General features: G+C 44.5%; 1 protein-coding gene across 1 annotated transcript in view; it reads left to right on the top strand.

Moving 5' to 3' along the window:
• Positions 1–18220, top strand: part of PGAM2 (phosphoglycerate mutase 2) — a 48120-nt gene that overhangs the window by 4673 nt on the left and 25227 nt on the right. Inside the window, exon 2 of the mRNA XM_077469637.1 lies at positions 8407–8587. Within this exon, the coding sequence (XP_077325763.1) occupies positions 8407–8587 (181 nt within the window). The remainder of the gene's footprint in view (positions 1–8406; positions 8588–18220) is intronic.

Here is an 18220-nt window from a genome sequence, read left to right as displayed (position 1 = left end):
GCGACGTGTTCCCGGGAATACTGGTTATCACTGAGGCTGGTAAACAGCCATTGGCCAGCTGTTTACCCACATGATCGGCTGTGATCCTTTCACAGCCAATCACTAAATAGCAGCAAACCGCGGTAACGAGATGTTACCGGGTTCTCAGGAGATTACGGTAATATCTCGTTACCACTTACAGTACACACCAATCACACTGATTGTCCCCCCCAATAAAGAGGACCTGTAACCACCCATCATAGTACCTGTCACAGTCCATCAGAGTACCTGTCACAGTCCATCAGAGTACCCGAGTACTCGAGTACCTGTCATAGTCCATCAGAGTACCCGAGTACTCGAGTACCTGTCATAGTCCATCAGAGTACTTGAGTACCTGTCACAGTCCATCAGAGTACCTGAGTACCTGTCACAGTCCATCAGAGTACTTGAGTACCTGTCACAGTCCATCAGAGTACCCAAGTACCTGTCACAGTCCATCCGAGTACCTGTCCCAGTCCATCTGAGTACCCGAGTACCTGTCACAGTTCATTTGAGTACCTGTCACAGTCCATATGAGTACCTGTCACAGTTCATCTGAGTACCAGAGTACCTGTCACAGTTCATATGAGTACCTGAGTTCCTGTCACAGTTTATCTGAGTACCTGTCACAGTTCATCTGAGTACCAGAGTACCTGCCACAGTCCATATGAGTACCTGAGTACCAGTCACCAGGCCATACGAGTACCCGAGTACCTGTCACCAGGCTATCAGAGTACTCAAGTACCTATCTGCAGCCCATCAGAGTACCCGAGTACCTATCTGCAGCCCATCAGAGTACCCGAGTACTTATTTGCAGCCCATAAATAGGGAGGGTACTAGTGCACACAACCAAATACCTAAAGAAATTATCAAGAAGCTGCCAACATATGAAGGTGATCTCAGCACAGTAAAATAAATATTTCTAAATGATATGTGGCGCTACCTCACTTAACTGTAATAATTAAATTAGTGAAAAAATGATAAGTGAAAAAAATTATTAATCATCACATGTATATGATATAGTGCAATATATATCCTTAATAATATAAATAAAGTGCAATAGTGCAATAGTGGTAAATGTGCAAGCTTGCTGCACTTTATAAGTTGTTTTGCACAATATTCTGTCATATGTTTGCACATTTACCACTATTGCACTTTATTTGTATTATTAAGGATATATATTGCACTATATCATATACATGTGGTGATTAATAATTTTTTTCACTTATAATTTTTTCACTAATTTAATTATTACAGTTAAGTGAGGTAGCGCCACATATCATTTACAAATATTTGCAGCCCATGCCTCACAGAATATACGTTGGGGTGTTTTCTTTCCAAAATGGGGTTATTTGTGAGTAATTCCACTGTCCTGGTGCTTCAAAAGTGTGATATGTAGGAATGAAATGAGATGTGTAATTTATGCTCGTAGAACACCTGAAGGTACTACTTCAATGTTCGGCCTCTGTATGTGGCTAGGCTGTGTATAAGTCTCACACATGTGGTATCGCCAAACTCGGGAAGAGTAGCAGAATGTATTTTGGGGTGTAATGTTTGCTATATACATGCTATGTGTTAGAAATATCTTATAAATGGACAACTTTGTGTAAAAAAAAAAAATGTGTTTTCATTTTTTTCCCACATTTTCCAAAAACTTCTGGAAAAAAATGAACCGTTCAAAAGACTCATTATGCCTCATAGATTATACTTTGAGGTGTTTGTTTCCAAAATGGGGGTAATTTTGTGGGCAATTCCATTGTCCTGGTGCTCCAAAATTGTAATAGGTGGTTGAGAAATGAGATGTGTCATTTTTGCTCGTAGAACTCCTGAAGGTGCTACTTCAATGTTGGTGCTCTGTATGTGGCCAGGCTGTGGTATCGCCATACTCGGGAAGAGTAGCAGAATATATTTTGGGGTGTAATTTGTTGTTTGCAAAGAATTGTGGGAAAAAATGACAACTTAAAAAACTCACCATGCTACTTACTTAAAGTGGGGTGCCCCTAAAAAAAAAAAATTAAAAGTCAGCAGCTACAAATACTGCAGCTGCTGACTTTTAATAATCAGACACTTACCTGTCCCGGGGTCCAGCGATGCAGGGGAAACGAAGCCCCCCTCGTTCCCTGCTCCACTCGCGGCATCGTCATTCATACTGCGGGCACCCGCCTGTGGCTTCACAACCGGGCAACCACTGCGCATGCGCGAGCGGCGCAGGGTGCCCTGATACGCTGCACAGTCATCTGGGACACGTGACAGGTCCCAGATGACTATGCAGTGTGAGGGGAAGTGATGTCACCAGCCCGGGCAAGGAAGAAGGCAGACTACAAGGGACCCCCTAGCAACAGGTATTTAGAGGTGAGTAAAAAATTTTTTTTCCAATTATTTATTTTTTATTTTTTTAAAGATTTTTAAACACTGTTTTATTTTTTGGTGGCAACACCACTTTAATACCTTGGAATGTCTACTTTCTAAAAAGGGGTCATTTGGGAGGTATTTGCACTTTCCTGACTTGTTTGTGTCTCAAGAAATTAGATACACCTGATGTACTGAAGGCCTGATCAGATGTGATTGGCACCATAGTTTGTAGACTCTATAACTTTCACAAAGACCAAATAATATTCACTAATTTGTATACACTATATAATATACACAAATTTGGGTTATTTTACCAAAGATATGTAGTAGTATACACTTTGGCCAAAATTTCTGAAGAAAAATTACTAATTAGCAATTTTTTTGACAGAAACAAAGAAAAAGGCATTTTTTTTTACAAAGCTTACGTTTTGTTTTATTTTGTAGCACAAAAAATAAAAATAAAACACTAGTGATTAAATACCACCAAAAGAAAGCTCTATTTGTGTGAAAAAAAAGGACGCAAGTTTCATATGGGTACAGTGTTGCATGACTTAGTAATTGTCATTCAAACTGTGAGAGCGCTGAAAGCTAAAATTGGTCTGGACAGGAAGGGGGTGTAAGTGCACTGTATTGAGGTGGTTAAAGAAAAGAATGCCAGCAATTGCACGGTAATAGAGAAATGTTAAAAAAAAGTGGCATAGGGTTCCCCCAGTCCATGGCAAAATTAAAAAGAAAAACAGTATGGGGTACCCCCAAAATCCATACCAGACCCTTACTCGAACATGCAGCCTGGCTGGTCAGGAAGGGGGGGGGGACAAGTGAGCGGGCCCTCCCCTCCTGATACCACGCCACATGTCCTCAACATGGGGGGTTGGTGCTTTGGGGTACCCCACCCCAAATTAGCTTGTACCCATGTCGATGGGGTCTGCGGGTGGGGGCCTTATCGGGCCTTACCCGTACCCATTCACCCAAGTGTCAAAAAGTAAGAAAAAGATGCTTCGCCTCCTCAGAGGTCTCCTAACATATGAGCTCTCTATGACAGCTCTTTTATAGGCAAGGGTGGGGCCACCCGGGTATGTCACTCGGTGGCACCGCCCCCTTCTCATGTCACATGTCAAACACTAAGAGAGAGCTCATACGTTGGGAGACCTCTTAGGGGGTGAAGCGTCTTTTCCATTTTTTTTCTATTTTTACTATTTTTTTGGTAAACGGGTAAGGGTACAATGTACCCCGATACCTATTCACTTAATTTCTTCTAAGTAAGGATTTGTCAAGAACTGCCTCCTGTTTTTCTAACTTTTTTACACTTTTTTTGGTAAATGGGTAAGGGTAAGATATACCCGATACCCATTCACATAAGGGGGGGTTGGGATCTGGGGATTCCAATAAGCCCTCCACACGCAGACCCCAACAACCATAGCCCATGGTTGTCGGGAAGAGGCTCTTGTCCCCACAAGGTGCTTTGGGGTAGGGGCAGAGTCCCCCTGGCCAAAATGACCACCCCCCGATGTTGAGGACATGTGGCCTGGTATGGTTCAGGAGGGGGGGTGCACTTTCTTGTCCCCCCTTCTTCCTGACCAGCCAGGATGCATGCCCAGATAAGACACTGGTATGGATTTTGGGGGGAGCCCTACGCTGTTTTTTTTCGGCCTAAGGGCCTGGTATAGACTGGGGGAGGGGGGACCCTATGCCATTTTTTTTTTTTACAGTTTTATATTGCCGGAAAATCACGCAGAATTCAAGAATTCAAACCGGTTGATCATTTTTTGACCAATCCAAATTCTAATCATTCTGAAAAGTTAGAATTAAGTTTGAATTAGTTAGAAAATGAATAAATGGAACACATTTTAACTAATTCTGAAACCAAACTAAATTAATTCTATAACAAAATAAAATAAGTAACAAATCTATCCGAAATTAAACAAAATAAAAGTTCCGGTTCTGCACATGTCTAAACACCATGTCAAACATGGAGGTGGAAACATTATGATTTGGGGGTGTCTTTCTGCTAAGGGGCCAGGACAACTTTTTTGCATCAAAGGGACGATAGACGGGGCCATGTACTGGCAAATCTTGAATAAGCACCTTGTCCACTTGCCACGTCACCTGCCACACATTGCGGATTGTCCATTTGCCACATCACCTGCCACAAGTTGCGGATTGTCACTTTCCTGCTAAGGTGGGGAATGGGGATTGTCACATCTGTTTCCCAGTTTTAGTCAGGCAGCAGAGAGATGATGTAATCTCTCTGCTGCCTGCACAGTGAGTGATGGCGGAACTGCCAGTTTGCAGGGCGGGCACCGGGCCACCCGCTAATTGGCCACCCACTCACAGAGCCTCGCACCAGAGAGATTTGTCTTAATGGCGACTGTGTCTCCTTTATCTCTGACCTTGATCCTCACATGCCTCTGGTAACAGGAGTGGTCGCCTCATGTGGCAACTGCTTCTCCCTCACAGCTGGCAACAATGCGGTTCCCTGTCCGATGGAAGCTCTGAAACTTGGTTGGGCTTCCAGCCAAAAGTTTCAACCCCGCGCTGCTTCTCTCAAACCTGGATAGGCCTCAGACAGCCTAGCAGCGAGGTGATCCCAGGATAGGCCTCATGCTTCTGGCCTAGCAACCCAGAGCCTCGTAACACACGTCCTCCCAGACAGCGGTCTAGGTGGCACAGAACCCCCGATCACCTGACTTCTCCCAAATAAATAGGCGCTCCCAGCAGGCTACGGGACCAAGGAGACGAGTCAACCTATTCCCTCCTAGTCTGGACTATACCCTTATCATTCTACTGCCAAAGGCAACATTGCGACCCAGCGACAGAAGAGAGAGGTGCATCAAATCCAGAGTTAGGGAAACAGCCAGTGAACAGCTAAATTTGTTAGCAACCCTGTTTACTATCAGGGTGCTACAGGTATTATGATCACAAAGACCTCACTCAAGAGATAAAGACAGTAGTATAGGAAGAGTATGTTTCAAAGACAAATTACAGGGTAAAACATTCACTCAAAATACATCAATCAAAAGTTCTGTAGAAAACAATCAAATAATTTCTGACTTTAAAGAAGCAATTAGTCTACACCACAACTGCTTAGTCTGTTGTTAAGCATTTGGATGTTTTTCCATTAGGCAACAGCCCCCTAATTTATCCTTTGGGAGTGATAAGGGCTTCTGTGAGCATGAAGAGGCTGTTAAAAGCACAGGCGAACCATTGACTGCAGCAAAATTATTACGTTTAGCACATGAATGCAAAGCCAATTAAAATATGCATCTCCTCCTCATAATGGAATCTGAGTCATAAATAAAAAGGCCATTACCAAGTATATACAGTATTCAAGTTAATTCCTCTGCACCACAAAGTTACACCAGGAGGCTCATTTGGGTATAGATATTAAATGCTATTTACATCTTGTGATTTCTGCTATGCTGCTTTGAGAAAGGCACATTTCAGCAGATTTTTTTCTAAATTCCCTTAGAGCAGTGGCTACACTAATCAATGTTCCATTTTATTGACTGACACAAAATCATCTGAGAGCATTAAGTCCATTGGGCCTAATGTTATTTCACAGTTACAGGTGCCAAGAAGTTCATATGACTGTGATGGCAAATGGCAAGCATTAGCTTCTTTTGCCTGTGAAACCTGGATTTCACTGTCCTTTAGGCTGGGTTCACACTGCTGCGATGCGGGAAAGCTGTGAATCCGCTGCGGGTTCCCGCATCGCATGCCTCCCGGCGGCAGTTCACACTGCCCTATGCGAACTGCTGGGAGTGTCAGTGAAAAGTTAATGACACCCCCAGATCAGTTCGCATATCGCAGTGCGATCTGCAAACTCGGACAGGAATCAGATCGCATGGTGTGAACACCCATGCAATCCGATTCTGCTGCGGACCAAAAAAAGGGTCCTGTGCGAGTTTGAGCCGGATGCAATGCGAATTCAGCCATACTATCTGTATGGCTGAACTCGCATCGCACAGAGATCGGATGTGATTTGCACTGCAGTGTGGTGCGAATCACATCTGATCTCGTAACCACAGCAGTGTGAACCCAGCCTAAGGGTCTCTGGATGGCAGAATTGGGCCATGCATGGACAACTCTGTACCCTAACTTGATCTGCAACATGGCGGTTACCAAATTTGACAGACATTGGAATTGGACATCTGTATCAAATGCGGGACAGCAATTACGTTAAAGCGGAAGTAAACCCCTTTATTGGTGCAAGGACAGGTTAACAAGTCTAAATGGAATCACATACTTTTACACCACAGTATCAATTGACCTTAGGGTTCCTTGCTTACTCTCTGTGCTTCCTACTACAAAGAGGGTTATGTGCCATTGTTTTTTAAGCCAGTCACAAGCATGAGGCCTAACTGACTTAGGCCTCTTTTACATGACTGATCCGTTCAGGTCCGCCTGGCAGTTTTTTTAGGCAGACCTGAACGGATGCTCCATAGAGGTCTATGGAGCGTCAGATGTCAGCGGTGACATGTCTGCTGAAATCGGACCCACTCTGATCCGAAAAAGTGTGACGGAGGAAAAACCTACTTTTCCATCCGTCTGCTGATCGGATTGGGTGACGACGGACTCTGCAGTCTGTAGTCTTCCAATCTCCCAGTGTGCAGAGACGGACCTGTCATCTTCCTGCTCAGCAGGAATCGACGGAGCAATCCTCGCTGAGCAAGCAGATGTCCACAGTGCAGATCAGCACGGATCCGTCTTGTGTGAAAGAGCCCTTTAATTGGTTGTAAACACCCAGTGAAGTGACTAGCCTCAGGTGATACACAGAGCTGAAACATATCATCCTACTTTTGAGCAAGCTACCTGAGTGTTACCTTTCTCATGAACGCTGTGAATACTTTTCTTCACTGGATTTCATCGATTAATCATTGGGACTTTTTTTATATATGTTTTTCTTATTCTTTTTTGTCCATTTTTTGTGGGACTATGTATTCATTTTTTGATTGATTTTATTTTTGTGATTGAGTTACATACTTTCTGCACATTTTGTTATACAGTGTATATTGTTTTTTGCATTGTTCAGGACTTTGTTATATATATTTAGAATTCTTTTGAACTTTACAGTATATATTTGAACTTTATATATTTGTGCACTTTTTTGAGTAATGTTTATGTCATTTCTTGGCTTTTATTTATTTTTATTTATTCACATGGTTGACAATTTTGAAAAAAAAAAAACAATATTTTTTACTTTTTGCTATAATAAATATCCCTCAAAAAATGTAAAAAAAACGAATTTCTTCATCAGTTTAGGCCAATATGTATTCTTCTACATATTTTTGATAAACAAAATCACAATACGTGTTTTTGGGACCATTGACATTTATACAGCGATCAGAGCTAAAAATAGAAATTGATTACTGCATAAATGTACTTAGCTGTAATAAATTTGCCCTGGGTGATATTACTTCTGGGTAATGTTCCAGTGAAGTCTCAAACGTTAAAAATCATAGGAAGCTTACACGATCCACTGAGTATCCTCATGTTTAGAGAAATATATTGAGTACAACAAATACAGTGGTAGTTCTAAAGTACTAAATTTAGAGGCTTTAAACCAGTGATTCTCAACCAGGGTTCTGTGGAACCCTAAGGTTCCTTCAGAGGTTGCTGGGGGTTCCTTCAGCATTGGGCCATTTCTGCCTCTCAGATTAGTTCCCACCCACACCATTGATCTTTTTAGCTATCTGTAAGGAGGTAATTCTTCCCAATGACCACAAGTGTAAGGACCACTCCTCTTACTGACCACCACACTAATGTATCATGAGTTGTAGATATCTCATTTTTAGCAGGGGTTCCCTGAGACTGGAAAACTATTTCAAGGGTTCCTCTATGTTGAAAAGGTTGAGAAAGGCTGCTTTAAACTATTACACAAGGAAACAGTACTGTTGCCATTCATTAAATTATCTGCAAGAAAGATTGTTATATGTCATAAAACAATCTTGCTAGTTGTTCATTCCCCATAATTACATTTGGACATAACTATTTATGCAAATAAATACCAGTTTTTCTTTTTTATGTTCCCCTTAGGACAGGCGCTATGCTGACCTCAGTGCATCTGAATTGCCATCATGTGAGAGTCTGAAGGACACAATTGCTCGAGCCCTTCCTTACTGGAATGATGTGATCGCCCCACAGATCCGTGCTGGAAAACGAGTGCTAATTGCAGCTCATGGTAACAGCTTGAGAGGCATCGTCAAGCACCTGGAAGGTGAGAAGTATATGTATTATTTTATCTTTTTTTAGTTATCATGAATTAGGCCTGTTATAGAATATTTCAGTGCTGTATTACTGGACAGCACACATGCCTAACGTTTAACCCTAACCATGTTTATTCCCCCGGACTAGAATTATTATTTCACGAAAAGTGAATATATAGAGTAAATCCAGTTGGAAAGCATATTACAAGTGTTGTAGAATTATATTGTACATAGCATTGGCTCTCAGCACTCTTCCATCAAATCATCCTACCGACATTACGAGGACATTTGGAAATAATAATGCTGTTTACTTATATATTAAATAGAATATTATAGACCTGTGGCTGGGTGACAACACCGTGGAGAGAGAAGTGAGTTGAACAGACAACAGGACTGGGTCAATGTAGTTTAAAAAGTGAAGTGCAAACTGGGATGCACTCTGCTATAAAAAGCCTACCGTCTTTCCCCCGAAAGTAAGACATCCCTCGAAAATAAGACCTACTTCCAGTTTTCCCTCTCGCTGTAATATAAGGTATCCCCCCGATAATAAGGCCTCCCCGATAATAAGGTCTCCCCGATAATAAGGCCACCCCTGAATATAAGGCCCATGAAGCTACCGTAAGGTGTTTGACTCCTCTGGACCATAGCGGTGGGCGCCGCCACGCAACTCACTGATTGGCTGCAGCGCAGCTGGAGCTGTTCAGGCAGGTAGGTGCGCGGACTCTTTAAATCAGTGAGCTGCGTCTGGCTCTCTTGCTGATGAGTGATGTCACCCGTCATCAGAGAGCCCGCCCCGCTGCCAGCACAGGCTGCCACTTTCTGCCGCCTGCTGCTCGCTCTGCCCTGACGGAGTCTGACTGACTCACAATTAGACAGTGAGTCGCGCTGGGCAGGAGTCGGGCACATTGTGTGTAATCTGGCCTCCACAGCTACACAGGGGTGACTGAGGTGGGGGGGGGGCGATTGTCTGGTAAAGGCTGGGGGATGTCTGGTGAAGATGGGGGGGGGGAGACTAAATAATCCACTGGCACAGACGTGGGGGGAGGGGGGCTCACTTAAAATGACACAGGGTGGATTTGAGGGGGGGGGGATCAAAATGGCACAGGAGGATCAGAAGGGGGCGGAATCAATAAATGTGTACCGTATTAATCTTCATGGAAAAATAAGACATCCCCTGAAAATAAGACCTACCACATCTTTGGGAGCAAAAATGAATATAAGACACTGTCTTATTTTCGGGGAAACAGGGTATAATGTATTTCGAAAGGTCTTTATTTATACATGAATGTGTAAATAATTGCATCAATGTGTACAAAGATAAAAACTTGTTTTTGTATATATCAAACATATCGATGTGAACAGGACAGCCATTTATGCGTACAATGCTGCCTGCTTAGTAATGATGCACAGTTATTGTGATTACATTTTTCTCTGCTGGGAGAGAATGAAGAAATAGATTCTTGATTTACTAAGGATTGGTGCACACCTACAGTATCTCACAAAAGTCAGTACACCCCTCACATTTTTGTAAATGTTATTACATTATATCTTTTCATGGGACAACACTGAAGAAATTACACTTTGCTACAATGTAAAGTAGTGAGTGTGCAGCTTGTATAATAACAGTGTGCATTTTCTGTTCCCTCAATATAACAATAGAACAATATTGTTTAATATTGTTCTACTACAAGTACACTACAGGTTCCCTTGAATGTGAAAAACACATATGGTAATGCAAACAAACACACCATGGACATAAAATAGAGATACAAAGAAACCAGCAAGATCCACTTTTAGCGTCTGAGAAAAAAATAAATGTATAAATGACTTGGACTCCCAATGTATGTGCAAAGGACTTGTAACTAAAATATAAAGGCACCTTTTGCCTTGAAGGACACATATAAATAGTGCACATTGTTGGGCTGTGAGCACCTCTACCATGCCAGTTTTAGGTGTCCTGCTAGGTCAGACCCTGTACACCCCCCTCTCAGCTGGCTGGTTCAGTTACCCTGACCTTTTCACAATGACCTTACAGCGACATTTCTGAAATGACCCTATTTTTGGAATGCCATGAGGGTTAGAATTAAGTATATCTAACCTTCTACCATGCTGAAGTTAGTCCTTTTCTAGCCAGTTACTGCAAAACCTTGCAACTGCCTTTATATAACTTTTCGTGATTTACATACTGAAGTTTGTTTTTCTATTTAAACTAGAGATTGGAAACACACAGCGTTTCATTAACAGTATGGCAGGTTTCCACATTCTGATCTGCCATGTCAATGCAATATGTTTATGTTGTAAGTCTGCCTCAAAGGTAACTTGTGCTGAAATAAGGGAGCATCATCTCAAAACATTTCTTTCCTTGCGATCTGCTGATTTACAGTGCCTTGAAAAAGTATTCATACCTCTTGAAATTTTTCACATTTTGTCATGTTACAACCAAAAATGTAAATGTATTTTATTAGTAATTTATGTGATAGACCAACATAAAGTGGCACATAATTGTGAAGAAGAAGAAAATGATGAATGGTTTTCAATTTTTTTTTTACAAATAAATATCTGAAAAGTGTGGCATGTGTTTGTATTCAGCCCCCTTTACTCCGATGCCCCTAACTAAAATCTAGTGGAGCAAATTATCTCCAGAAGTCACCTAATTAGTAAATAGAGTTCAGCTGTGTGTAATTTAATCTCAGTATAAATACAGCTGTTCTGTGAAGCCCTCAGAGGTTTGTTAGGAACCTTAGTGAACAAATCACTAAAGCATCATGAAGGCCAAGGAACACCCCTGACAAGTCAGGGCTAAAGTTATGGAGAAGTTTAACCTCCCTGGCGGTATTCCCGAGTCTGGCTCGGGGTGGAATTTCAGAACCAAAAGCAGTAACCCCGAGCCAGACTTGGGATCGCATCCCAAGGATCCAGTGATGTCTCCCCGCTGTGTGAGCGGGTCATCCTCCGCTCGATGTGTCACGGAGCTAAGCTCCGTTCCCTGCGAGCGTTGCGACTCACGGGGACGGAGAACGGCGCCAAATTCAAAAAGTGAAACACACACTATGCATACAGTACACTGTTACAGATTACATTACTGTATGAAATTATTTCACATCCCTCTGTCCCTAGTGGTCTGTCCAGTGCCCTGCACGTAGTTTTATATTATAAAAACTGTTCTTTCTGCCTGGAAACTGGAGATTGTCCATAGCAACCAAAACTGTCCCTTTACATCAAAAGTGGTTTTAGACCAGCTAGAAAACAGCGATAATAAATTAGAATCACTCGCAGAATTGAGCGATAGTGATTTTTGGGGAGAGCCGTCATCAAATAATCAAATACTGAAAAGCAATGACAGTGACAGTTCTGCAACTGAGTAAATTTCAGTGTTTTTGATTTGATTACATTATTGAATAATTGTTATTATTATATTATTATTTGGTATAATTATTTATAGTTATTTATTTTATATTTTATATTTTAATTTATGATTTTGTTTTTCAAATTTTATCATACCCGGGATGTCTACTAGACTCTGGTTTGGACAAATTTAAGTGAGTTATTTCTAAGAATTACAGACCTACAATATAAAAAGCCAAATTTCCATGCAAAACATTGTACCACTTTAAGAATCAAAAATCTGAAATAATCATACTGCCAGGGAGGTTAAAACAGGGTTAGGTTATTAAAAATATCCCAAGCTTTGAACATCTCATGGAGCATTGTTCAATCCATCATCTAAAAATTGAAAGAGTATGGCACAACTGCAAACCTACCAAGACATGGCCGTTCACCTAAACTGACAGGCCGGGCAAATTGAACATTAATCAGAGAAGCACCCAATAGGCCCATGGTAATCCTGGAGGAGCTGCAGAGATCCACAGCTCAGGTGGGAGAATCTGTCCACAGGAAAACTATTAGGCCGCGTACACACGCGCGGACTGTTCGCCCAACTTTGTCCGTCCAACAGTTTCGGCAAACAGTCCGCTCAAAATTAGCATGGACGGACATGGCCACACACGACGGACGAACAGTTTGCTGAAACCGTGCGCGATGACGTGAACGGCACGTACGACGGGACGAAAAATACGACGTCCTATACACTGCATTATAACTTTCGGCGTGTAAATCCTTTCTGAGCATGCGCGGAACTTAGTTTGACGAACAAGCCTACACACGAGCGGACTGTTCGCTGAAACAAGGTTTCAGCGGACAGTTTTTCGGAAATTCCGTAAAACCTTGTTCGTCAAACTGTCCGCTGAAACTGTCCGCTGAAAGCCCACACACGAGCGGACTGTCCGCCCAAACACTGTTCAGCGGACAAAGTTGGGCGAACAGTCCGCGCGTGTGTACGCGGCCTTAGTTGTGCACTCCATAAATCTGGCCTTTATGGAAGAGTAGCAAGAAGAAAGCCATTGTTGAAAGCAAGCTATAATAAATCCCGTTTGCAGTTTGTGAGAAGCCGTGTGTGGGACACAGCAAACATGTGGAAGAAGGTGCTCTGGTTAGATGAGACCAACATTGAAGTTTTTGGCCTAAAAGCAAAACGCTGTGTGGTGGAAAACGAACTCTTCAGCAGGGACATGTAAGCTAGTCAGAGTTGATGGGAAGGTGGGTGGAGCTGAATACAGGGCAATCTTAAGCCGCGTACACACGGGCGGACTGTCTGGCCTACTTAGTCCGCCGAAACACATTTCAGCGGACAGTCCGCTCGTGTGTGGGCTTCAGCGGACTTTTTCAGCATGCAGTCTGGCGGACTAAGTATTTCGGAATTTGCGTAATACTGTCCGTCGGACTCGTATTTCGGTGGACAATCTGCCCGTGTGTGTGCCAGTCCGCCGTACTTTTGAAATGAGCGGACTTTTCCCGCCCGGAGAAAAGTCCGCTCATTTCGAGCAGGTATCCAGGTAGGCGGGGCCCGCAAAGGAGACGTCGCTGGCCCCGCCGCCTGGTATGGACTTAAAGGGGAACCCCAACGCCGAAAAAAATCGGCGTGGGGGTCCCCCCCAAGTCCACAACAGACCCTTGTCCGAGCACGCTACCCAGCCGGCCAGGAAAGGGGGGCGAGCGAGCGCCCCCCCTCCTGAGCCGTACCAGGCCGCGTGCCCTCAACATGGGGGGGTGCCTTGGGGAAGGGGGGGCCGCGCGGCCCCCCCACCCCAAAGCACCTTGTCCCCATGTTGATGAGGACAAGGGCCTCTTCCCGACAACCCTGGCCGTTGGTTGTCGGGGTCTGCGGGCGGGGGGCTTATCGGAATCCGGGAGTCCCCTTTAATAAGGGGGCCCCCGGATACCGGCCCCCCACCCTATGTGAATGAGTATGGGGTACAATGTACCCCTACCCATTCACCTGTAAAATAAAAGTACCAAAAAAAACACAACACACGAGATAAAATACTTTATTGCACAGCTCCGGGGGTCTTCCGTCTTCGGGGGTCTTCTCGCCGGACTCCTCCGCTATCTTCTTGTAGCTCTTTTGCTAGCGGAGGAGTCCGGCTTTCTTCCTCGCCGCTGGCCTCTTTTCCCGACTTCGGGGTCTTGTCCCCCTCTTCGGTTCTTCTGCCGGGCCACCGCGCCTTCTTATAGCTCTTTTACAGGCGGTGGCCCGGTCTTCTGTTGCCGCCGTCGCCGCCGCCTTCCGTTCTTCTTCTTCTTCTTCTTCTCCAGGAGATGTTGCCTCGACGATCTCTCCGGCCGGAATGCCAGGGACGCACTGCGCGGCCACTTATATAGGGACAAGGGGCGGTGTCACATGGCTTTATGTCACATGGGTTGGTCACATGGGTTGATGTCACATGGGGACTATGACATCGTAAGGGGGCGGGGTCACCATGTGACACCAACCCATGTGACATAAAGCCATGTGACACCGCCCCTTGTCCCTATATAAGTGGCCACGCAGTGCGTCCCTGGAATTCCGGCCGGAGAGATCGTCGAGGCAACATCTCCTGGAGAAGAAGAAGAAGAAGAAGAACGGAAGGCGGCGGTGACGGCCGCGACAGAAGACCGGGCCACCGCCTGTAAAAGAGCTATAAGAAGGCGCGGTGGCCCGGCAGAAGAACCGAAGAGGGGGACAAGACCCCCGAAGTCGGGAGAAGAGGCCGGCGGCGAGGAAGAAAGCCGGACTCCTCCGCTAGCAAAAGAGCTACAAGAAGATAGCGGAGGAGTCCGGCGAGAAGACCCCCGAAGACAGAAGACCCCCGGAGCTGTGCAATAAAGTATTTTATCTCGTGTGTTGTGTTTTTTTTGGTACTTTTATTTTACAGGTGAATGGGTAGGGGTACATTGTACCCCATACTCATTCACATAGGGTGGGGGGCCGGTATCCGGGGGCCCCCTTATTAAAGGGGGCTCCCGGATTCCGATAAGCCCCCCGCCCGCAGACCCCGACAACCAACGGCCAGGGTTGTCGGGAAGAGGCCCTTGTCCTCATCAACATGGGGACAAGGTGCTTTGGGGTGGGGGGGCCACGCGGCCCCCCCTTCCCCAAGGCACCCCCCCATGTTGAGGGCACGCGGCCTGGTACGGCTCAGGAGGGGGGGGCGCTCGCTCGCCCCCCCTTTCCTGGCCGGCCGGGTAGCGTGCTCGGACAAGGGTCTGTTGTGGACTTGGGGGGAACCCCCACGCCGATTTTTTTCGGCGTTGGGGTTCCCCTTTAAGTCCATACCAGGCGGAGGGGCCAGCGACGTCTCCTTCGCGGGCCCCGCCTACCTGGAGACGCGCTCGAAATGAGCGGACTTTCCTCCGCGTGTGTGGGCGAATCCGTTCATTTCAAAAGTAGGGCGGATAGTATGGCGGACTTAGTACGCCGTATTAGTCCGCTCAAAAAGTGGTGTGTGTGGTCAAGTCCGTTCATTCGAAAGTATGACGGACTGTCCGTCGGATTGTCTGACGGACTAAGTTGGCCAGACAGTCCGCCCCGTGTGTACGCGGCTTTAGAAGAAAACATGTTGGAGTCGGCAAAAGACTTGAAACTGGGGTGGAGGTTCACCTTCCAGCAGGACAACAACCCTAAACATACAGCCAGAGCTACAATGGAATAGATCAAAGCCTATTCATGTGTTAGAATGGCCTGGTCAAAGTCCAGACCTAAATCCAATTGAGAAACTGTAGCAAGACTTGAAAATTTCTGTTCAGATGCTCTCCATCCAATCTGACAGAGCTTGAGCTATTTTGCAAAGAGGAATGGGCAAACATTTCACTTTCTGGATGTGCAACGCTGGTATAGACATATCTAAAAAGACTTGCAGCTGTAATTGCAGCGAAAGGTGGTTCTACAAAGTATTGACTCAGGGGGGGCTGAATACAAATGCATGCCACATTTTTCACATATTTATTTGTAATACATTTTGAGAATCATTTATCATTTTCTTTCAACTTCACAATTATGTGCCACTTTGTGTTGGTCTATCACATAAAATCCCTTTTGGTTGTAACATGACAAAATGTGGAAAATGTTCAAGGGGTATGAATACTTTTTCAATGCACTGTAATAACTTCACTACTTTCTGAGTCACTGACCAGGAAAATGCATGCATCCAGCAAAGTCAGAGAGAAATCACAAATACTTACAGTATCTCACAAAAGTGAGTACACCCCTCACATTTTTGTAAATATTTTATTATATCTTTTCATGTGACAACACTGAAGAAATTACACTTTGCTACAATGTAAACTAGTGAGTGTGCAGCTTGTATAACAGTGTAAATTTGCTGTTCCCTCAAAAGAACTCAACACACAGCCATTAATGTCTAAACCACTGGCAACAAAAGTGAGTACACCCCTAAGTGAAAATGTCCAAATTGAGCCCCAAGTGTCAATATTTAGTTTGGCCACTATTATTTTCTAACACTTCCTTAACTCTCTTGGGCATGGAGCTCACCAGAGTTTTACAGGTTACCACTGGAGTCCTCTTCCACTCCTCCATGATGACATCATGAAGCTGGTAGATGTTAGAGACCTTGCACTACTCCGCCTTCCATTTCAGGATGCCCCAAAGATGCTCAATAGGGTTTAGGTCTGGAGATGTGCTTGGCCAGTCCATCACCTTTACCCTCAGCTCCTTTAGCAAGGCAGTGGTCATCTTGGAGATGTGTTTTGGGTCGTTATCATGATGGAATACTGCCCTGTGGCTCAGTCTCCGAAGGGAGGGGATCATGCTCTGCTTCAGTATGTCACAGTACATGTTGGCATGCATGGTTCCCTCAATAAACTGTAGCTCCCCAGTGCCTGCAGCACTCATGCAGCCCCAGACCATGACACCCCCACCACCACGCTTGACTGTAGGCAAGACACACTTGTCTTTGTACTCCTCATCTGGTTGACGCCACACACGCTTGACACCATCTTAACCAAATATGTTTATCTTGGTCTCATCAGACCACAGGTCATAGTTCCAGTAATCCATGCTTCAGCAAACTGTCTTTAGAAGAGGCTTCCTTCTGGGACAACAACCATGCAGACCAATTTGATGCAGTGTGCGGTGTATGGTCTGAGCACTGACAATTTCTGAAAAAATATTTTTTTTAAATTAATTTTAGTGCACACAAACGCAATACAGTACCCATTTTTGGGAAAATATAAATAAGGTTGTGCTGCGTAAATAGATACCCAACAGGTATATGCCTAAAATTATGTGTGCTTGTGAAATGGCAACAATTTCAGTATGAAATGATCCATAGGCAACATTTTAAAGGTCATTTTTAATCGTGAATAATGGACCTAAAAGTATTGCTCTCACTCTGACCTGTGCAGCACAATCCTCGCTTTCCAATATAGCCAAATCTTAGCACATGCGTTTATGTATGAATGTGTGTGTGTACATGAGGACAGAAATTATTTTATGTCACTTTAATTTTTTCTTTATTTTTTTTTGTTTATGTTATCACGTAGGGAACCAATAGTGTCCTATGTGATAGCAAATATATACTATAGCGATTGGTTCAGTTTAGTTAGTGGAGCACAGTTTATGCTCCACTAGCTGCGTCCCTGGCCAGCGCACTCAGGGAATGAAAGCTGTCAACCAGGAAGTAACATAATACACATTAGTTGGTTCATTCACCAGAGGAAAATCGGCAAACTGATGTTGCGCTGAGCTTCCTCCACCTTATCCAGTGGCACCCACCATGCCGGCCCAGGCACGGACCTTCAGGTGGGACAGCGGAGCCCAGCATACATGGAAGGAGGTCTCATAGGGAGGCAGTGTGTTCTGGTTGCCTGTGGTGATTGGGTCTTCAAATCACTTCCAGGATAAAGTTGACATTTGGCTCTTTTTCAGTGTGAGTAAGGCTGGCCATAGGCGGTTGGAATCTCAGCCGGTTCAGCAGGAACCAAGATTTTAATTGTGTGTGGGCACGCTGAATGTACCAAGTTGATTGATAAATCAACCTGGGTGCAACCAGCTTGCTGGATTCATTTCCAATTATCGCTAGTGGCTGCTATAGCCACTAGCAATAATCACTGTCTTCTCCTGGCGGGGACAGCTTCCCCTGCCCACCCCCGCTCACCACCAAGAGAAGACAAATGCTCAGCAGGAGGGATTCCCCAGTCAGCACTGTCTGTGTTGAGCACTGTCTGTGTTGAGCACTGTCTGTGTTGATGGGGAAATCGTGCAAATTTCTTTTCTGAAACCCATGGTAGCAGGAATGAAATTTGCACCG

Source organism: Lithobates pipiens, unplaced genomic scaffold (assembly GCF_037356315.1).
Source record: "Lithobates pipiens isolate NorthernLeopardFrog02 unplaced genomic scaffold, aLitPip1_a1.2 Scaffold_8, whole genome shotgun sequence".
Taxonomy (NCBI): Eukaryota; Metazoa; Chordata; class Amphibia; order Anura; family Ranidae; genus Lithobates; species Lithobates pipiens.
Note: the sequence above shows the minus strand (reverse complement) of the source record. Positions and strands in the feature narration are given on the sequence as shown.